The following is a 21058-nucleotide window of genomic DNA, read 5'->3' as shown; positions in this document are numbered from 1 at the left end:
ACGAGCTTATATAAACCAACATTCCCTTCCTATAAATAGCAGAATGCTTCAATCAATTCTAATTAAACAAACACAATGTCTCTATTAGGGGATCGAATCTCCTGCCCCCCTGGGGGCAGAAATTTCCTGCCCCAGAGTCACTGTTAGTGGGCCCCACTCACCCCAAACCCTAAACCCGACCCCACCCATCCTAAATCCGACCCCACCCCACAGTGACTGAGGGGGCAGGAAAATCCTGCACCCCGGGGGGCAGGTGATCTGCTCCCCTCTATTAGGGTCCCAGAAGCGCATGTGTTGGAGTTGCAAGTTCTGGGTGCAATTAGCAAACCCAATGCAACTTTTACCAGTTAAAACCCTATTCTCCCAACTAAACCAAAAATGAAAAATACAAATTACCAAAATTGGAAAATACATGATATTCCCCCTTAAAAATATTATAAATACAATTTAGAGATGTATTGTAAAAGTAGGATAAATTAATCAATGAAATTCTTCTTTCAGTTCAATCTGAAATTCTTAAAGCACGTCTTCAAAGCCGACCAATCAAGTCACTCTGTGCCTAAAACAGTAGGTGGAGAAAATCTCTGGTTTTCTTGACAAAATATTGGAGGAAATTAAATTTTGCTTCTCTTCTCTATTTTCATGCCAGTTTTCATCTGTACCTAGTTCAATTGAGACGAATTGACAAAATACGCTGGCAAATAAAATTACAAAAGGAAAAATATTCAAATAAATATAAATAATGAGGAACTTTTTTTAATATATATTCAAGAACCTTGAACACACAACTTCCAATACCTCATGTACAGAGAAAAAAAAACAATCTCTCTCTCAATGGCATGCTTATTTGGCTATTCCGTAGGTATCCACAGCTTCACAGCATTGATTTAAATCCATACATTTATATATATACCTTTGGCTACTGTTTTCAAACAACTCATATTTAATAAAAAAAAAACCTAAGCATCCTATCTCTTCCCAAAACATTCCACAAACAATGCACACATGATAAGCTAATCCAATAAAAACTCTGAAACAAGTTCTTCTAGAAGCTCATCCTTTATACTCCTCTCGATTTCCCTCGCAATTAAATCAATCTGGTCTCCCAATTTAATCCATTTTAAATCAAACGCCTTCCACAGAGGATCTCCCTTTGGTAGCAATTCCTTTTCCCTTTCCACAATTTGCCACAATTTTTCAACAAGGCCCTCTTGACCCCACATGGGCCCCAGTTGTCTGTCAGCCTTAGACCACGGTCTCAACTCCGTGCAAGGAGCGAGAATCTCAGCCAGGATTGAATTTACAAGATCAAAAAGAAGCTTTCTCTCTGATACAGACCATCCACCAATCTTTTTATACTTTTTCTCAAGATTTGAAAAAACCACGGGGCCCACAGGTGAGTGACGATCGTAGCATATTCTGAGTAATCTCTTTTGGTCGACCACACCGTGGAAGCCAGAATCAATTAGAATGTCAAGCACGTACGAGAAATCTCTCTCTTCTTCGCATGTGAATTCCAGCTTTATGTCTTCGATCAAATGTAGAGGTTCTATTTTGATTTGTGGTTCGTCGACTCTGTCCAGCTCAAATTTAAGAAGACCCAGTTGCTTTTGAAGCTCTGTGGTGTATAAATGATTTTAGAAACAAAGATTATATAAAGTTATAGTTGCAAGTAACTAACACTTTGAATGTGACTGTCAATACTTTCGAAATTTTATCCATTGGTTGTCAATTGGAAAGTATTAAAAGGCATGTAAGGATCTTCGATTAAGTCAAAAGGAAAATAAAATAAAAGCATAATAACTTTCCTTATCAGAAAGTAAGCCCAAAGAAGGCACAAAATGTATCAACACCAATCAAATCTGTAAGCGACTAAATGGTTCGGTTACTACTGAAACTGCAAGACCATTGCACAAAAAAGGAGAAATGTACAAAAAAAATATATAAAAGGGCTTATCGTGACGAAATTGCAGAATCACCATGAGGAAAAAATAATGTGCTTGTATGAAAAGTTCCAGAAAAGGGTACAATATTGATGCATTAATTACCTTGAGGATCTGCAATGACTCGCTTGTAGCACAACCTTTCTCGCTCTAATGGAGACTCCAGTACTGAAACTGGGCTTGGCTGCCTGGCCTCCAATGATTCTGACGGAGAGGCTGAGCCTGTGGTGTCTTCCATTCCAGTAAAGGAGTCCTGATTTCATAATTCAACAAACAAAAGAGTAAGAAAAAGCAATTGACCAAACAGTAACTAATTACATGAGATCAATGAAATTCAAATTTATATAATCTTACTTGACCCAATCACACAAGTTACATCTCTAGATATGTACAAAAAGCTGACTGGCTTAAGAAATTAGAAAAATAGAAATATTTTACTCCAATTTAAGTTTCACAGCAAGAAATAATAAGTATTAAATCCAGCTGGTAGAATTAAATTCTTCTGTAAGGACTAACCTTTGGTTGGTTTGAAGCAACTTCTTCGCCATTTGTTAAACCTCCCCCAATTTTCTCTTCAAAAAGTACCCCATCAAAGGCAAATGAATTCTTGGGATCTAATGAGATGCCAACTTGATCAGCTGAAATTATACTCCGTACGTATGGGATTTTTGCAATATCCGCATTTAATAGACCAGTGCCTTGGACCTCAAAGCCGGTCGTACTATTTACCACAGAATTTAGGGGCAATACCAATGTTTTTGTCAGTTTTTGAACTGTTTCACAAGAAGTGACTGGTCCATAGTTCTCTTTACAGTCATCCTTCGCAGATTCAGCCAATTTTCGTATTTCACCATTGTTACGTAGAATCAATGGGATTTCATCTTTTGAGTTGTGCATAGCTTGTGAAGAACTCGAGATGATTTCAGTCCTGTCTGTTGACTGCAACTTTTGTTTCTTGACCTTTGGTTTCCATGAATTTTGCAATCTCGACATGTTATTTATGAGAGAATGGTTGCTTCCTTTCATTGGTTGGCCAGATAACAATGCATTCACTAAGGCCTTATTTGTTTGGTGTTCTTCATCAAATCCAAGTTTTGCTGAGAGAGAGGTTCTTTTTCGGTGAATTACAAGTATACTCTCGCCATAGTTCATGTTGTTGGAGGTCTCTCTTCTTGAGCTGTTGCTCATTCTTCTATTTCACACTTTCCCCAAGCAGGAGTAAAACTTTCAAAATATAAAAAAAATTGAAGATCAGTATTGTGACATCAACAAAACAGGCTTTGGTCTGGCTTAGAGACTAGACTTTGAAGAAATTTATAAAAGCTATTACACAAAAATTACAAGGAGCAATACACACCTAATATAGTATCAGATGGATTTGGTCCTGATATAATGCTTTAAAGCTGTATTTACCATTTTAAGCTTCCACGCAATTCATAAGACACCAAGAAGAAAGAGAAATCATGATCATGTTGAACCAATGAAGAGAGAAGCCTGAATTGAAGTTAAGCTTCAATTAAAAGGCAAACCCTGGTGAGGTTTATAGCAACACAACTTCGGGGCGACGACTCCAAAAATAAAGCTGCCTCCTTTTTCCAAAGAAAAAAAATGAGAAAAATCTGGAAAAAGAAAAGGAAATTTTGGGGACATGATAGTGCAATTACAATAAAGAACAATAAATCACTGCATATCTTGTGGTGGGAAATAATAGGTCAAGAATAACAATGTTTTTCTATGTATTTATTTTAAATTGTTTATTCAGATAAACAACAATATTGAGAAACAATGTTCCCATCAAGGGAATATATCAATGCTTTATCAAACTTAATAAGAAAGGAATTGAATTTTTCAAGGCGCAAAGTCATATGATTTTCATGAAAAAATAATATGCATGTCATATTAAGAAACCAAAATGAAGTATACTCACCTGCCTATTTGCAGTATTAGGGTTTTCAATAATATAAAGGACAGTCTCTTGAAGTAGTCAAACTAAGGTGCACTAAGAAGCAGAACTTGCTCAGAAACTGAATATATTTGAAATGTTTTGAAGATGAAAGTAACAATAATTTTTTAATTTAGAAGAAAAAGCAAAATCATATCAGAATCAAGTCTGATATCAGGTATTTCAATAAGAAACTTAAATTTAAATTTCTCCCATGCATGATCCAGAGTTGTGATTACAGGAAATATATAATTGATCTCGATTGATTATCAGCAAAGCAAAACAAATTGAAAATTGAAATTGAACCTCCCAGCAAACACCAGAAATGAAATTGAAATCACATGGCTTGAAGAAAGAAAATTCCAATGCAGGCGGTGATCACCGATGGATCCCAAATGGAACAATTTTGATCATTGCAACAATATTACAAGCAGAAATTAAGTATTACGGAGGTATATGAAGCAGAAATTGAGAATGTTTTTCTTGTTGGGGAGAGAATTAATATTTGAATATTAGATTAGATAGGCTGAAAATAAAACAATTAGCTAGATATCTGAAATCACGAATTTCAATTTCGTACCTTCTCCAGCAGCTCCTCCCTCCAAGCAAACTCAAAACTTGCGCCGCTCCAATTGCAAAAGATCTCCGATGAGCAATCAAGTCGGAAAATAAATCCCTCTTATTTTCTTATTTTAGAATATCCAAAACGGATAAAATAATGAAGAGAAGAGAAGAGATATTATAAATAAAGAAATTTAGAAAAAAAATAAAAAAATAAAGAATGAATGGAATGGGAAAGGTGGAGAGGGGTGGGGGCAGGGAAGAGTGAAATTAAGGGGGTTTTAATGAATGGTAATCGTTTTCATCAAAGTTTGAAGTTTCAAATTTGATTGATTAGTTTTAGTTGTCTCTCTGTTATCTTTATCATCATTCATCAACACGTGATCACTCATCACTCATCACTGTCTAATGTCTATGTATGTATTAATGTATGTATCTGAATCGGAGGCAGTGCAATGGGAATCGTACCAAATTATGTACTACGCCAGTTATGAGTCATTCGATTGTCAATAAGATTCGCGCATACATGACTATAATTTAATGCAGATATAACAAGTCCAACAGGGCGTCGGATCTCCCTCTTGTCCGACTATACATGACTTAAATACGCTCTGCACATTCGATTAACATTAATTTCTTGCTTTTCTAAAATAAAATAAAAATTATAGACCAAGTAACAGATACGACATTTATTTAATATCCTGACAGCCTTAACCATTATATTGTTCATGATATATATTGTGAAACTAAGAGGATGGAGATATGTACCATTTCTATTATATATATTTGTTGCCAGATCATATATACAGAGAGTCGGCAATCTAATTATACGTACCTTACCTGTCTTTCGTAGCACCGTATTAATTAATTAATTAATTAATTAAGTGTTGACATCTGAAAAGAACAGGAGCATGAAATTATTGATGATTTACAAAATCTGAGGTAATTAAGCAGCTTTTATGACAGAAATGGTCAAATGGCACTAGATGTGTCCACATAAGCCACAATCAGGATTCAGGATTCAGGACTCGGGACTCAGGAGCAGCAGAGATAATCAATATTTAAATAAAATACAATAATAAATAATAGTCCGGTGATCCGGCCAAGAAAAGGGGGCTAGGCTAATAGGCTTCATGGCTTGCAGGCTTGGTTCCGTTTTAACTAATTAGTCCCACAAGTAGAGAAGGAGAGAGAGCGGAATCATTGCGGGCCTATAAATAATGGGCCTTGTGCAACTGGAGAAGCTGCCTTAAACTAATGAGCAAGCTGGTGAGAGCCGACCGCTAATCGCTGAGAGGAGCTGAATTATTTTTTGGAGGGGTGAAAGGCTGGCCAGGCGCTGACGCTGCTTACTTTCCCTTTACCCTTTACCCTACCAACCAATTCTCCAATCACAATCTTTTTTAATTCTTCTTCCTCTCTCCCCCCCCCCCCCCCTTTCTTCTCCAATCACAATTCTACAATTTTGAACAAAAAAATAAAAAATTTATTATGTCCATAGGATCCTTGCTGGACCCCACCTCGTGCTTCCTAGGTCCCCTAAAAGGACCAGCCCGTGCAAGAGAGAATATTCTAAAGGAACCTCGAAAATTACCCAAATGCAGTCACATGAATACGCTGAGTCGTATACTTTTAAAATTAGACCCCATAAATAATAGACACTGCGTCGTCTACTTTTAAAATTAGACCCCATAAATGATAGATGCAAGAAATCACACAACATGACATAGTAATGCAACTAACTACTACACTACTAACAGAGTGAGCTGAAAGACGATGTTATTAGCAAGTAATCAATCTGCTGCAGCTAAAAATAAATTTTGATGGATAAGTAACATAGGACGGACAAACATTACAGCCTGTTTTTAAAATCACAGCAACATAAAAGCAACCAAGTCATATCATAATCTAACAAAACATGGTCCTTATCAACCCAACCAACCAAAGTACATAAGTAGCAGCATCTCTCCATAGAAATTTAAAAGTAAAAATTCATAAACACACCAAACTGACAAACCAGCAACACCCACCCACAAATCTAGAAGCACTTCCGGTGGACAATTGAAGGACCTGACTCGTCGTACTCTGCCCTTGAGATCCACATCTGCACACCACAATTACAAGTTACAACCATCAGTAAGAAAGAATCAAATAATAACAGAACATAAGAAGAAAAAACACGAGTGGAATTTACCTGCTGGAAGGTACTGAGGGAGGCGAGAATGGAGCCACCAATCCAGACAGAGTACTTCCTCTCGGGTGGCGCAACCACCTTGATCTTCATGCTGCTGGGGGCGAGCGCGGTGATCTCCTTGCTCATACGGTCGGCAATGCCAGGGAACATGGTAGAACCACCACTGAGCACGATGTTGCCATACAAGTCCTTCCTGATATCCACATCGCACTTCATGATAGAGTTGTAGGTTGTCTCGTGGATGCCACCAGCTTCCATCCCTATCAAGGATGGTTGGAACAGCACCTCTGGACACCTGAACCTCTCTGCACCAATAGTGATGACCTGGCCGTCAGGAAGCTCATACGACTTCTCAACAGCTGAGCTGCTCTTGGCGGTCTCCAGCTCTTGCTCGTAGTCAAGCGCCACATAGGCGAGTTTCTCCTTGATGTCTCTCACAATTTCCCGCTCGGCTGTGGTGGTGAAGGAATAACCCCTCTCGGTCAAGATCTTCATCAAAGCATCAGTGAGATCACGCCCGGCCAAGTCAAGACGCAGGATGGCATGAGGGAGCGCATAGCCCTCGTAAATTGGGACTGTGTGGCTCACACCATCACCAGAGTCAAGCACAATACCTGTTTTTTTTTATAAAAAAAAAAACTCCACTTAATCTGTAACATATAAAAGTATTGCTTTGTTTGCAACAAGAATCATGACTAAGTCAAGAAAATCATTATTTATTAGTTCAGACTATTCTAATGCTGCAGCCTATTCTCTACAATCATTAAACTCAACTAAACAATTAATAATAAATAGCACCACTTTGTGGACTTGTCAATTGATTATTAAGAAATCCAGAAGCAATAAGACTTCATTGTGACAATTAATAGCACCACTTTGTGGACTTGTCAATTGATTGATTATTAAGGAATCCAAAAGCAATAAGACTTCATTGTGACATTTAATATTAGATTCATCAGAACATATCCCAAAATTGATTTCAAATAAATAAATCAACCACAGTGGACTTTTCAACGGAGAAGTACTGCCATGACTCAGTCAAGAAAATATAATTTGTAACCTGAACTATCATGCAGTAACACTATTGAATAATATATGGCAGCCAACTTGGAATAAATGAAATCAGCACTTATTAGGGGTGCATTAAGTACGAATATAACTGAACAGTGGGCTTAATTTTATAGGTTTCAACTGCAGTACAGTATACTAAGTCAACAAAATAAGTTTAACCATGAATCAAATGAGAAAAAGAGAACTTGCATTGTGCTTATTATTTAAAAATTATTATCTTCACCTAGCAAAGCAAGTTAGTCACTCTGGGGTGAGCATTGTCAAGAAACCAATGTAGGTGATTAATACACCTTACATCTCTAAATGAAACAAACTATTGGCGAAAACGTACCAGTTGTACGACCACTGGCGTAGAGAGAAAGCACGGCCTGGATGGCAACATACATGGCAGGTACGTTGAAGGTCTCAAACATGATCTGGGTCATTTTCTCTCTGTTGGCCTTGGGGTTGAGAGGTGCTTCGGTGAGAAGCACGGGGTGCTCCTCTGGGGCCACACGGAGCTCATTATAGAAGGTGTGATGCCAGATCTTCTCCATGTCATCCCAGTTGCTGACTATACCATGCTCAATTGGGTATTTGAGGGTAAGGATACCTCTCTTTGACTGTGCCTCGTCACCGACATATGCATCCTTCTGGCCCATACCGACCATCACACCTGTGTGGCGAGGACGACCTACAATACTGGGGAATACGGCCCTGGGAGCATCGTCACCGGCAAATCCAGCCTGAAATCAGTAGAACACAGTACTGCTCAGTGTCTGTAATTGGAAATTTTCAAAGTAAAATTTAATGATACAGAAAACCGAGTCTAACCTTGACCATTCCAGTACCATTGTCGCACACAAGGGGCTGGATATCCTCAGCGTCTGCCATTATTCTAATTGGCTGTTATGAAGAGCAAGCTGCACTAAGGGTGGCCAATTATTAATTGTTTGTTTAAAAACAAATTGACAATAATGCATGATAGTTTGTTTCCAATTCAAGCTAGGAGAGCAAGATCAAAATACAGTACTAATAAACAAGCAATTAGCACATTATGGATCTACATGCAGAGCATAAGATCAGAATGTTAAAGTCACAGTCTCAGGGACACTATCAGATAAGAAGATCATGTGAAACCGCTATTTTTAACAGGGAATCTTCAAACTAAGATTAAGGATGAGGATCTATCAATTTTTATTAAATTACTTGTCCAAAATCATCTTATAAAATTCCAACCAAACTATGATGCAAACTAATTCTCAGATCGGTAAATACTAGACCTAAAGCATGCGATTTTCGTGCAAAGTACTTGTGCACTTGAAAGCGATCCTAACTAAATAAAATTCCTTAGACAATGGCATATCGGTAAACCGAGTACTCAGATCGGTAATGCTAGACCTATAACAAATCCCTGCTACGAAGATCAGACGAGATCCTTCAAAATAAAAACAATTAACCAAAACAGAACACGTATTTGAAAAATAAAACACTACGGAGTAGATATGAGAGCTTCAGATCCACCGATCAAGCGCTAAAAGCAAAGATCCAAACAACCTAATTACAGATCTAGCCAACCTACTCTGGATCGACTTACAAGAGGCACCAGATCTAGAAGCAAGAGTGCAGATCCAGTTGAAAAGTTGAAGGAACACCAAAAAATACAAATCGAAAAGAGAGGTAGCTGAAGAAGAGATTTTACCTTTTAATTCTCTCACTTAGAGATTATAGGCACTGAGTGATCTCTCGCCGAAACCCTGGAAGAAATAACACCAACGAGACCTTTTTATACTAAATATATGAAGAATTAGGGATTTTTTTAAGAGAGGCTTACGTGTTAGACCTGGTGTTCGTAAACCGAATTTCACTGATTAACTGACCCACAATGTCAATGATCCAGTAGTGCAAGAAGGACGCGTTCTGACAGTTTCAATTGTTTGGTTGGAAGAGGTGGCTTTATCACCGTAGAAATTTAAAAATATATTTTTGGTCTGGCGTTCCAGCTCACAATTGCGAGCAAAGATTGAGAATTGGTCGCGTCAGTTTGTATGAAGTGACTGGTGTTGTGAGTCAGTTTTTTTTAAAACTAATGAACCCGCCACAGGGTGTAAAGTACGGAAGAAGAGACAGGAAATGTGACTGGACAGTGGGAAGAAAAGAAAAGAAAAGAAATGAAATAAAATGAAATGAAATGCTTCCCTCACTCGATGGCATTTACAGCTGGCCTTACGGGTTAGTTATCTTTTGCTGGCATATCGTGGGAGCCACATGATTACAGACAGTGGGTACGCTCGCTTACTAGGACTGTCCCTTTAGTTTTATTATTTTTCTGAGCTGAAATCTGAATGATGGCGCTCGCTAGCAAATACCCAGCGCACCGAAATCATATTAAATATATACTTTCTTTTTTTATTTTTATGGCTTAGGAAAAGCGAAGAGGTTCGATCAAAAGGGCAGGATGGATGGATGGATGGATCATGGACGGATAGCGTGAATATCCTATCTCATCTGCTTTACATACATACATACATGATACATACATAACTTTTGTCTTCTCGCCTCTTCTCTTCTGAGGATGGATGGATGGTTTTGTGGACCGTAAGACTACACTTTGTTGAGACTTGAGACTCAGCTTTTCATTTGGGAATATTTTTTTTTTTTTAATTTTAATCAAGAGATGGAAAGAATGAAATAAACCCCTCCCTGTATTTGAATAATACTTTTTCTATACAATAATAAGTTGGTACCGGCCATGGCAATTATTGAGTGTTGGTACCATTTTGAGCCCAGTACAGTGTGTATGGGTGGGCCGGTTCCGATCTAAGTTCTCCATGTCTATAATTATTTTCTTTTGGGGGTGGAGAGCATGAGCATGAGCATGTTATATCTCTAGTTCTTTTCGGTTTCATGGACCCCAATTATAATTCATAAATTAAAAAAGGTCTTTATTTCTTTCAAATGATATTTAGGTGATGAATCATCATAATACTTGTTACTTTTTTTTAGGGACGTAATTAAGTTGTAACAGTGCATATTTAGCTGCGGGGTAAAGTTAGAAACAATTAAGTTTTTTACTTACTTTAGATTAAATTAATTACGTTTGATGAAGTAAATGCAAAGAAAGAAAATTGAAAGATAAATGTTGTTCTCGCAGTAACTTAAAAATTTATTTCTCGTTTAGTGACTTAAAAATGAAGCAAGAAGTTTACTCCACAATTAAACATGCACATAAATGTAAACTTTAAGAACCTAAGATTGAATTCCTTGGTAACTCGAAGATAATATAAATTAGAGTTGTAAATAAATGTATGTGTTCGTCGGACGGACGGACAGAGTGTCGTTGAGTAATTGATTGAAAATAATTAATTATAATTAGAAATAATTGACCGATTAATTGAAAAAATCCGTGATAATTTTTTACATGACGGATATAAATTATAATTTCAGACTTTAACGGATCGGGTCGGAAACGGGTGAGAGCGATGGTGACCTGCGTTGCGTCTGGCTTTAGGGTATTTCATATTTTCGGAGGGTATTACAGAAAATAAAAGTAATTTATTTCTCCTAAAATTTACTGAGTAAAATATATTGAATTGATAAACAAAACCAAAATTGCGAATGAATCAGTATTTTGTTCAAACTCCGTTTAAACGGCTTCCTTTTCCTTTTACCTTTTACCTTTTTACCTTTTCTCCAGTTACATACAATCTCGATCGATCGATCGATCTGGTATCTCTCTCTGCGACTGCAATGCAATTTCTCTCCTTCAATTCACATACCTGATTTCCCCCTTCCCTCCACCGCTCTCTCTCTCTCTCTCTCTCTCTCTCTCTCTCTCTGATTTCGATTCGGAGATCAAATTTTTTTTAGCGCAGATTCGGGAAGAGCAATGGCTGCTCCGCCAGCTCGCGCTCGGGCCGACTACGATTATCTGGTCAAGTTGCTTCTCATCGGTGACAGCGGTAAATAATCAATCGTTATTTATTTAATTTTTTATCGTTTCTGGTTTCTTACCATTGTATCGTAGTCTGGTAAAATATTAGTAAGCATTTTATACAGTCACAGTTAGGGAAATTTTTGCGATAAACCTTCAAATTAAGAGAGTTTCTCTGTTAACTGCTTTTAATTGGCTTCGATAGATAGATTTTGAGTGTTGACCACTGTACAGTTATGTAAAACAACCAAATATTATTCTCAGGGTTCTAAATAGCGCCGCTATAGCGTTTTCAGACCATAAAAGCTACGGCTCTATAGCACGCTATAGCACACTATAGCACGCTATAGCACACTATAGCGGCGCAATATGGTCATAGCGTCGTTTTTTTAGCTGTTCCACTATGACGCAATAAACGTTATTTAAACCTTTCATTATTCTACATATTCTTAAGAAATGAGATATGCTGTCTCATTGTACTAAATTCGACATGATCCTACTTTTTACTTGGATTGCATATCTCAAGAAACATTCCACATTCCACATGCCCTTTACCCCACCTTTTCTTTAAAGGATTCCATCGTTTCTCCACCATGAACTACTGAGAGACTAAGATAGCCAGTGAAGGTGCATTTACATATTTCCCTTTTTTTTATTTGATAACCTACGTAGATGGTTTCATACTTTCATAGCATATACCTTTTCTTTTTTCTTTTTTTTTAAAAAAAAATAGCATCAAGAGCTACCAACTTCATTAAACATGAAACCATAACACCATTGCATAAACCTGTATATACAATATTTCTTGTTTCGAAAATATCATGTGTTTTTCAGGCTTCGAAACTACTTTTCCTAATAGTCCAAGACTCTAATTTTTCAGGCTTTGAAATTTTTTGAGTACCTCTTTATTCATCTAAAGAGTGTGAAATATCTTGAAAAACTTGTGAAATATCCAGATTCTTCACAAACCACCAACAATTTATGTTAACCCCTCTTCACATCTGCTTAAAAAATACCCCCGTACTGTCCTTCATTTTTCAAGATCCTTCAAACTAGGTTTTGTTCACTATGTCAGAATACACATTGAGTTCTGTGATCCATTCAGAGAGAGAGGAAAATGAAGCATAAAGCGTGCTCGTCACAGGATCTACAGTTTAAACATGGCCCTGATAGTACTTGGTCCATTAACTTTGTTTTGAATTGGGTAGTTTGAAATTCATAAACACACTCATATCTCTTGATCACGAAGGGGTCTATGTTTTTCTTTATTTTCTAAAATGGTATTCACCGAGTGTTCTTCATTTGTAGGTGTTGGTAAGAGTTGCCTACTTTTGAGGTTTTCAGATGGTTCATTCACTACCAGCTTCATTACTACAATTGGGTAGGCTGTTGTATGTGTGACATTTTTTTCACATACATCCACCCCTTCTTTTTCTTTTTACTTTACACCTATAAAAAATATGCAACTTATTTATGTTTCCCTTGACTATCTTGTGTGCTAAACCTTTCTCCTAGGTACCATAATGTCTAATTGGCTATAACATATTATTGCATACATATCTGCAAAGTGTAAACTTTTTTATTATCATATGACTTCCTTCCCTGAAATCCTATTGTGGAATATCTCTTCCCTTACTTTGAGTTTCTGATTGTATGTGAATAAAACAGAATTTCTAGAGAGCACCTATATTCTCCATATATTCGAAAAGGCCTAAAATTCTTGATAATTGCAAAGAAGCACCCTACATTGTCAATTTTTTTGAAAAAAGGAGTCAATCACTCAATCCCTATAAGGCTATTTATAGGGGCTATCTGCTAGAGCATGTTGATAATGACATTATTGAATCGTGTTCTATCTTGATACAGCATTGACTTTAAGATAAGAAATGTTGAACTTGATGGAAAGCGAATTAAACTCCAAATCTGGGATACTGCTGGCCAAGAGCGCTTTCGAACTATCACAACCGGTATAGAATCTGTTTTTACTTAGATTTATTTTCGTGGTTTATTTTTAAATAAAGCTTGAAATTTAGGGCCATTACAGTAGTGAAAAGTCTAACAACATTGCATTTGCAATGCAGCTTACTATAGAGGGGCCATGGGGATTTTGCTTGTTTATGATGTCACTGATGAGTCATCCTTTAACAGTAAAACTCCTTTTTACCACACGTGCTATTATTTTCTTACTTGGAACTTTTATGGCATGTATTTTAAAACTATTCTTAAACTGTTCTATTTGTTGATTTACTAGATATAAGAAACTGGATCAAGAACATAGAACAGCATGCTTCTGATAATGTGAACAAGATTTTGATTGGCAACAAGGCTGACATGGATGAAAGCAAAAGGGTAATTATTTTAATTTTCCTGGGAAATGTCAAGTTAAGAGCTGGATCTGCACTCATAGTACTGTTATTGCTCTTGTTACTTGTAGCAAGTACTGCAATTATTGGTACTGTTAGTACTGGAAATGTTTGTGTGATGTTATAATCTTTTATTTTGCATGCACATTCAGTATGTGAGCACTCGGCTATGCCACAATTTTAATACTAGGAAACCAACTTTGTGTGATTTGTGACATTTGATAGTTAACATGGTTGTTGTTGTTGATATTTAACATGGTTGCTTCAGTAGAATAGTTAAATTGATACAAGCTTTTCTCTTAACTGTTAGGTGTGACAACTTGTTTGCAGACTAGTGAAATTGTTGTCTTTTCACCTAGCTTATTTTTAAACTAGTCTATGTTTTTCTTGTATTTTGTGCATATTGGTACATTCCCCTAAAATTTTATGAAGTTGCGTTGTAATACTAGTCAACTGTCTTTGCTTTATAAAGATTGTGTGTTGTATTGAAAATATAATAATAATGTGCATAATTCTCAAAAGCGTAAACTAGTCCTGTTCTTCAGACCTTGACTAATATTCGAATTTCTCTGGACTAGCTTTCAATTAAAATTTGGCACGCTTCAGGTAAAAAAAGAAAAGTTAGGACGGTTTGATCTGTCAACATGTTAGAAAATATTCATTATGTTTGAACATGTTTGAACTGTCAACTGTCAACTGTCATGATGCAATTTAATAAAAGTTTTAAGTTGATAAATTATGTGTGGTTGGTTTATTTGCATACACGGTAAACCAAGGGGTGTGGATATATGGCAGTTTCCTTTCATTTATCTGTTCCGTTTTTATGTCATGTTCATGTATTAACTTCCAAACAGGCTGTGCCTACTTCTAAAGGACAAGCACTGGCGGATGAATATGGCATCAAATTTTTTGAAACTGTGAGTTGCTGATGGACCCTGTAACCCTATAAGCCTGAAAACTTGATGACATCTCTTAAAACTCGATATGGATCCAAAACTTTACATGAACTAATTTTATATGTGCCTATTTAGGTTAGAAGTCAAACTCATATTGTGGCCAGTATATTTACAAGGTTGTTACCAAAATGTACTCTTGCCAACTTTTGTCCTGTAAATTAACAATTCAAATACGTAATCTGTTCCAAATATCTAGCTCTAGTCTATTAGTTGTATTTTGTTATAGTTTCTTAATTTTGAATGAATTATGTTGCAACAGAGTGCAAAGACAAACCTTAATGTAGAGGAGGTGTTCTTTTCTATAGCCAGGGATATCAAACAAAGGCTTTCTGATACTGATACCAAACAAGAGGTAAAATTTTATTGCGTGGTAATTATAGAGGAACTGAGTACCAATCGGTTATTTAGTGGCATTGTACTTAGTAGTACTGGTAGGTATTCTCATGTAGATTTGCACCTCTCTACCCTGTTTAACTAACCTAAATTACCCCTCATTTACTTTATTGTTACATATATATGGCATGGTGAAGAGAGGGGTATTCGGTATACGCCATCAAAGTAGCTTAGCTGGGCCCTTGACATGTATTAATTAATATTTCAGACTCCTCTTAGAAGGGGACAGGATTAGGAGACATGATAAGTTTTTTCTTTCTAATTTCTCTTCATATCACTTAAAAATTCATCTGCTATTTTTATATTTTTTGTCTATTTACAGGATAAGACTATTAAGATAAACAAACCAGATCAAACTGCTACTGAGACTGCAGCTGCACAGAGATCTGCTTGCTGTGGCAGTTGAGAATTTTACTTCCTGCCTTTCTATTATATACATTGAACATTCAACTCGGCGTTTTGTGATTAAACCGTCTTGTCTTGTCTGTAATATTTACCTGTTTGGTCCTTTGATTTGCGTGCAGATTTATAGTTGATGCACTTTATTTATTTTACATTCCTCTGGGTATTCAAAACTAGGTGTCTGAAATGAAATATTATGGGTAGCCTCTGAAGCAAATTATGCAGGTGGGAGAATTACAAAAGCACGTGTTAGATAGCAACTGGGGTAAAACTTACAATTGTAATTTCTCTTGGAGTTGGAGCGAGGCTATGGTATTTTGCACAAAAGCATAATATATCAAATCTAACAGTTTAATCACTATCGACTTCATTTTGATCCGTACATATCAATAATGCATAGTGTCTATAGGCTCACTCTTTCTCTTGGATATAGATGGACATGTCAACAACAATGCATATGCTATTCAAGTCAGTTCAGAACCAAATTTACCTCAAAACTTTATACATGTTACTACTCACATCGATCGTGCAGTTGGCATTTTCATAAATGAATAAATATATTCATCATTGATTGCATGCTTAATATCATTCATATACATCAAAATTGGAGCTAGTGCATTATTAAGCATGCATAATCTTTCTGCATCTTAATCAAAGCCCCCATTAGATCCTAATCTAAACCATTGGCTAGAGAATAAACAAAATTTATTGCCAACAAACTAAGCTGTGTGTAAATAAAAGCAGCAATACATCTATAATTTAAAGAAAAGGTTCAATTCCATACAATCTAAGTGAAATTCAAGCTTTGCCAATATTAAAGTAAGCAAAAAGGCTAACTGAAGACCAACAGTTCATGCATTCGTCAGACCAGGCAAGTTATCATATTCTAGATCCAATCTCAAGTCCAATTCCTGCACAAAGTAAAAAAAAAGAACAGAAATTAAATTGGAAAGTTAGCACCAAAAATATTTTACAAACAATAGTTTCACCATATTCTAATTTTTGAGTTATAGTCAACTAAACATTAATGTGCGCTTTCTGAATTTAGAAGTGCCTTGATTCTTTTTCCACCTTTCAAATAGTGATTGCAAACTGCATGCACTATTTTCTCCACGTTTGCAGATAACACCCAACAATTCTTATTTTCTAGGCCCACTAATGGGAATGGGCATAGGCATAGGAATGCTCCAAATTTGTACTGCTTTTTACTGTTTCGGTGGGAAAAAAAAAAATTCAGTTCAACTGAATTTTCTTTTTCCCACAGAAACAGTAACCAGACTGAACAGGCCCTAAATAGGTACATAACTTTACATAATTTTCAGGTACTAAAAGGCAGTGGATAAAGTGTACTGGTGATTTGACCTTTCCCAAGCAGATTCATTTGGTCATAATTTCCTTCACGTAACCTTTGTTTGTTCCGAGTAATACAAAAAATGGGCTAACCACTTAACCTAGCATTTTTAAAATTATCAAATGCCGATATCTAACAGAAGGCACTACTCTACATCAATGGGCAAAATGAAACATCAGATCAAACCTGGTTCTTCTGCTTGATCTTGGTACAATCAAAGCACGTTTCTCAAGGCTCTTGAAACGGTCCCTTGCAAGTGTACAACACCCCTTCACAATGAAAAAATAACTAATTGTCAGTTTCATCTAGCACCATTAACAAACAGTATCAAATTATAATTCTACCGACATGGCAATAATACTACAATATATATTTTTTTTATTAAAGGGTCCCGGTACACCCCAGCATCTTTTAGATGCTATTCTCGAGAATTGAACCTGTGTCCTCTCCGTAGAGAGACGGAACTTGTGCCACTACCAATAAGTTCACGGTTCTAATGATACTACAATATAAGCTGAGGGTTTAGTTATTAACAACTTGACTTTATCCCAAATCAAAACCATCATCCCTAGAAAGTTTAAAAAAAAACCTCAGTTCAACACAAAAAAACTCAAAGAAAACCCAGGTAGTAGTTGCAAACTGATAAATCATCTATATCTAATACATTCAGCATATCATTTGGATAAAGAGAGGATGGAGAGAGACTTCACCTTGAGCTTGCGGAGAGACCCAGTTATTTCTTCTGTCAAAAGCACTTGAGCTGGAGGTGGCACATACCTATTAATTCAAAAAAGCCACTAATTTTAGCATAAGACACTAATATGGAAATATCCAAAAGAGTAAATTTTAGACGAAAAATTATTTCAGTTCCACTAATTAGCTATATTTGATAGAAAAATTATCCAACAAACCAGCTCAGTTGAAAATAACTATTTTACTATATTTGTCAATAAAAGTTCCCGCACTTAGGTTTCCCCAGACGAGGTGGTGCAGTCCTAAGTCGCTCTTGCTTAGCGACAACACGCCTAGTGTGCCTTCTGTCCTTTTCTTCATCCTCTTTCTCTATCTCTTTCATTATCTCTGGCAAGCTGCACAGGGAAAAAAGAATTGCAGTGTTTACAGCAGAGAACAGTAAGAGTACCAAACTTAGGTTCAAGTTATACAGTGTAACCAGCAATGGATTATAGTCTCAGAGTAAACAGCTGAAATAATTGAAATGAAAAAAAAGTTCTTAGAACAAAAAAAAAATCATGGTTGCTTGAGAGACCTATCAATTTCTTTAGAAAGGTTCTCAATCTTCTTGGCCTCAGCCTCAGCTCGAAGAAGTTCTTTTCGCCTAGCCCTTCGGTTTAGTTGTACCCGTGTAACTTTCTGCTTCTTAGATTTCCTACACATAAAAGAAGATTAAAAAGCTCATACAAGTTATTCAAACACAGGATGTGAGGTATAGAAAATCAACAGATAGATAATGGTCTGGCAATTTCAGATCATTCTAGCTTCGGCAAACCTCGCACATAGTAGAATTTGATGCTTTTATTTGGGTGAATTCTAATAGAAATTTACAGTAGCAAAAAAATAAAAACAAAATAAACCTTTGTGCAGGCAAGTCTTCTCCTTCGTTGATATCCTCGTCATCGGACTCGATGCCGTCATCTGCATCTAAAAAGAATCTCTGCAAATGTAAACCAAGTAAACTCAGTTAATTTGCAAAGCAATTTTTATCTGTGACAATTAAGCTTTATGAGGCTTAGCTGAACATGAGTTTCTATTCATTTTCATTTCTTTAACAAAAAACTATACTTCAACTGTGACATAACTTTTACCTCTTCTTCGGGTATTACTTCACCGGCAACAGTAAGAGGTACCGGTGCTGGTTCCAATTCCTTGTTGTATAACTTGCGCATCTCGTCAGCAACAGCTTTAGCAAGTGCATCCTGATGAGCTTCGAATGGAGGATTGAAGGAACAACCTAATGACTCAATCTCAACTGCGGGAATAGGAGTGGCATTTCTAGAAGGCTGCATTATTATAAAACAGAAATAAACAGTAAATGAATGCATGCTGTTAAACTTGGGTCAGTATGAATTTAAGTATGATTAGTAATATATTATATATATACCTTCTTAGCCTTCTTAACCTGTGGTTGGGGTTCTTCATTGGCATTATCATTCCATATATCAAGGTTGTGCATATCTGAGTCATCACCATTCTCATTCTGTAATAATCAAAGACATTTTAGTTAGTTAACAAGGTTTTTATACCATATGCATTGAATTGAATTGAATTGAATTGAATTGAATTGGTACCTTAACTTTAGAAGAGGAAGAAGAGGAGATGGCGGCACCGGCAGAGATCTGCTTTGCTTTCCTCTTTTGAGGCTTATGTTTGGAGGTAGAAGAGGGAGGAAGGGGGCGAACGAAGGGGTTCTTTTGAAGCACGGATTCATGGCGGAGAGGCTTCTCCCGTTGGATGTCAGTCTTCTTCCTCTTTGATAGATTGGGGTCTTCCTGGGGATTTGAGAGACTGGTATCGGATTGAAGGAAGAAGAGGGAATCGTCGGGGAGGGAAGGGATTTGAGAGGCGCCAGAGAGAGAATCGCGTGTGACCTTCTCCATGTAGTCCTCGATGTCGGCGGTGCTGATATTCGCCCGCCATGCCTTCTTCCCCTTCCGACTTCCTTTTGCCATCTTCCCCATTCTCTCGCTCGCTCGCTCGCTGCTCTTCTCTCTAAAATCTAAAAATCTTCCAAAACCCAGAGAGTCGAGAGAGAGAGAGGGGGGCGCAGCGCGGTTTAGGGTTTTGTTTGGGTAGGTCTTGCCGTGCGGCGCGTGTCGTGTCGTCTCCTGGCCGAGTCCGACATGCGTCTCTCCGTATCCGATTCTGACTCGAGTCGGTTAACGCATCAAGTTCTCCCTCTGGTTGAAATAAAATTAATTAACATATTTTCTTTAATTAAAAAGTGCTTTGTATAAATATTGTCCCAGACATTTTTTTGTGCGATTAGCAAGAGTGGCATTAAAATTTTAACATTAAGAGGCATTTTATAAATCTTGATTAAAGAGAACCATCTTTTGTTCATTGACGGACAAATCACGTCTTTGAAATCTTATTGAAAATGATTTTGTGAATATGTTGAGCTAAGCCACATAGAGATTTCAAATCTTGAGTGACAGGTGACATCTTTTTTGGGATCCCTCGCACTGTTTAATTATTTATGACATGATTCCTTTGCTATAATGCTAATATGCTATTGGTTTTACTTTTCCCAATTGATTGCTTTATCAGTATCCTAATTCTTACCTGTCATATTAGTCGACCTAATTAGCGAAGCAGACAGCCTCAACCTTTTATTTTGTCATATTAGTCGACCTAATTATCTTTTTTTAATCGAACATCTTGACTATTTCGATAATAACACATCTTTCTCACAACTTCGTTTTACTGAGTTGGTTGGACTGGCAGACTTTACTTCTGGACTTGAAATTTTTTTAAACTTCGTAGTAATTTATACTTGTGTCTATTTATGAATGGATATCAGTATTGTAAAAAACGTCCGTTTAAGCCGATTAGTTATTGGCGGTGACTAAATCGTCATAGATTTTTCCGATTGACCGACCGATTATTCCCGATTAATCGCTTGGCGGTATCCTATCCATCCGACGACCTTGTACCGTTATTTACAACGTGTCTACTCTTGAATTTAATTCACTACATAGTAGAAGAAAATTGAACGAAAAAAGTCAATTAAGACTCATTCACATAAAAGAAAGAAAAGAAAGAAAAAGATACAGTCTAATTCGCTAGTCCACTTAGAAGAATCGTTGATTTGTAAAAAGAGGTCAACTACTAAGTATATAAATATGTACCATGAGTTGGATCATATGTCGTGTCGTGTTGTGATTAAACTTAGAACGATGGTCATGGCACGTGAATAGTCAAAACACGTTAATAACACCGTGACATGATGTG

General features: G+C 36.7%; 4 protein-coding genes across 9 annotated transcripts; 1 reads left to right on the top strand and 3 right to left on the bottom strand.

Moving 5' to 3' along the window:
- Positions 1-733: 733 nt before the first annotated feature.
- LOC144557855 (uncharacterized) lies at positions 734-4668 on the bottom strand. Of its 3 annotated transcripts, none has more exons than XM_078306487.1 (5): positions 4466-4668; positions 3357-3562; positions 2460-3167; positions 2049-2196; positions 734-1618 (listed from the first exon to the last, which is right to left on the bottom strand). In XM_078306487.1, the coding sequence occupies exons 3-5, from the start codon at positions 3129-3131 to the stop codon at positions 1014-1016; spliced, it is 1425 nt and encodes a 474-aa protein (XP_078162613.1). In that variant the 5' UTR covers positions 3132-3167; positions 3357-3562; positions 4466-4668; the 3' UTR covers positions 734-1013. The 3 variants fall into 3 exon arrangements, with proteins under 3 accessions (XP_078162613.1, XP_078162621.1, XP_078162607.1); XM_078306495.1 differs by having other exon boundaries at positions 3357-3532; positions 4466-4624; XM_078306481.1 differs by lacking the exon at positions 4466-4668 and having other exon boundaries at positions 3357-4250.
- Positions 4669-6248: 1580 nt separating this feature from the next.
- Positions 6249-9610, bottom strand: LOC144557843 (actin-2). Of its 2 annotated transcripts, none has more exons than XM_078306463.1 (5): positions 9393-9610; positions 8525-8613; positions 8043-8436; positions 6641-7254; positions 6249-6550 (listed from the first exon to the last, which is right to left on the bottom strand). In XM_078306463.1, exons 2-5 carry the CDS (start codon positions 8582-8584, stop codon positions 6485-6487), a joined length of 1134 nt encoding a protein of 377 aa, XP_078162589.1. In that variant the 5' UTR covers positions 8585-8613; positions 9393-9610; the 3' UTR covers positions 6249-6484. The 2 variants fall into 2 exon arrangements, with proteins under 2 accessions (XP_078162589.1, XP_078162597.1); XM_078306471.1 differs by having other exon boundaries at positions 8525-8618; positions 9393-9453.
- Positions 9611-11367: 1757 nt separating this feature from the next.
- On the top strand, positions 11368-15892 carry LOC144557828 (ras-related protein RABE1c-like). Of its 2 annotated transcripts, XM_078306452.1 has the most exons (9): positions 11368-11386; positions 11545-11652; positions 12933-13005; positions 13491-13591; positions 13706-13771; positions 13876-13973; positions 14842-14904; positions 15203-15295; positions 15659-15892. In XM_078306452.1, exons 2-9 carry the CDS (start codon positions 11580-11582, stop codon positions 15740-15742), a joined length of 651 nt encoding a protein of 216 aa, XP_078162578.1. In that variant the 5' UTR covers positions 11368-11386; positions 11545-11579; the 3' UTR covers positions 15743-15892. The 2 variants fall into 2 exon arrangements, with proteins under 2 accessions (XP_078162578.1, XP_078162570.1); XM_078306444.1 differs by lacking the exon at positions 11368-11386 and having other exon boundaries at positions 11415-11652.
- A 512-nt stretch (positions 15893-16404) lies between these two features.
- Positions 16405-19888, bottom strand: LOC144557813 (Nop53 protein). Of its 2 annotated transcripts, XM_078306424.1 has the most exons (9): positions 19396-19888; positions 19209-19304; positions 18913-19107; positions 18682-18761; positions 18357-18476; positions 18055-18177; positions 17800-17866; positions 17276-17358; positions 16405-16649 (listed from the first exon to the last, which is right to left on the bottom strand). In XM_078306424.1, exons 1-9 carry the CDS (start codon positions 19783-19785, stop codon positions 16637-16639), a joined length of 1167 nt encoding a protein of 388 aa, XP_078162550.1. In that variant the 5' UTR covers positions 19786-19888; the 3' UTR covers positions 16405-16636. The 2 variants fall into 2 exon arrangements, with proteins under 2 accessions (XP_078162550.1, XP_078162559.1); XM_078306433.1 differs by lacking the exons at positions 16405-16649; positions 17276-17358 and adding an exon at positions 17539-17657 and having other exon boundaries at positions 19396-19875.
- Between the last annotated feature and the right edge of the window lie 1170 nt (positions 19889-21058).

Source organism: Carex rostrata, chromosome 1 (assembly GCF_964058835.1).
Source record: "Carex rostrata chromosome 1, lpCarRost1.2, whole genome shotgun sequence".
NCBI classification, from domain to species: Eukaryota; Viridiplantae; Streptophyta; class Magnoliopsida; order Poales; family Cyperaceae; genus Carex; species Carex rostrata.
The sequence above is the reverse complement of the archived record's forward strand: the minus strand, read 5'-3'. Positions and strand labels throughout refer to the sequence as shown.

Coding starts and splice junctions, on each gene's coding strand:
- LOC144557855 (XM_078306487.1), bottom strand. CDS start 3,131: ATGAGCAACAGCTCAAGAAGAGAGACCTCCAACAACATGAACTATGGC. Junction 2,197..2,459: donor TTGCTTCAAACCAACCAAAG/GTTAGTCCTTAC, acceptor TTATGAAATCAG/GACTCCTTTACTGGAATGGA. Junction 1,619..2,048: donor AGTCATTGCAGATCCTCAAG/GTAATTAATGCA, acceptor TATACACCACAG/AGCTTCAAAAGCAACTGGGT.
- LOC144557843 (XM_078306463.1), bottom strand. CDS start 8,584: ATGGCAGACGCTGAGGATATCCAGCCCCTTGTGTGCGACAATGGTACT. Junction 8,437..8,524: donor ATGGTACTGGAATGGTCAAG/GTTAGACTCGGT, acceptor TACTGATTTCAG/GCTGGATTTGCCGGTGACGA. Junction 6,551..6,640: donor CCCTCAGTACCTTCCAGCAG/GTAAATTCCACT, acceptor TGTGGTGTGCAG/ATGTGGATCTCAAGGGCAGA.
- LOC144557828 (XM_078306452.1), top strand. CDS start 11,580: ATGGCTGCTCCGCCAGCTCGCGCTCGGGCCGACTACGATTATCTGGTC. Junction 13,772..13,875: donor TGATGAGTCATCCTTTAACA/GTAAAACTCCTT, acceptor TTGATTTACTAG/ATATAAGAAACTGGATCAAG. Junction 14,905..15,202: donor GCATCAAATTTTTTGAAACT/GTGAGTTGCTGA, acceptor ATGTTGCAACAG/AGTGCAAAGACAAACCTTAA.
- LOC144557813 (XM_078306424.1), bottom strand. CDS start 19,785: ATGGGGAAGATGGCAAAAGGAAGTCGGAAGGGGAAGAAGGCATGGCGG. Junction 19,305..19,395: donor CTTCCTCTTCTAAAGTTAAG/GTACCAATTCAA, acceptor TGATTATTACAG/AATGAGAATGGTGATGACTC. Junction 18,477..18,681: donor GAAGACTTGCCTGCACAAAG/GTTTATTTTGTT, acceptor TTTTATGTGTAG/GAAATCTAAGAAGCAGAAAG.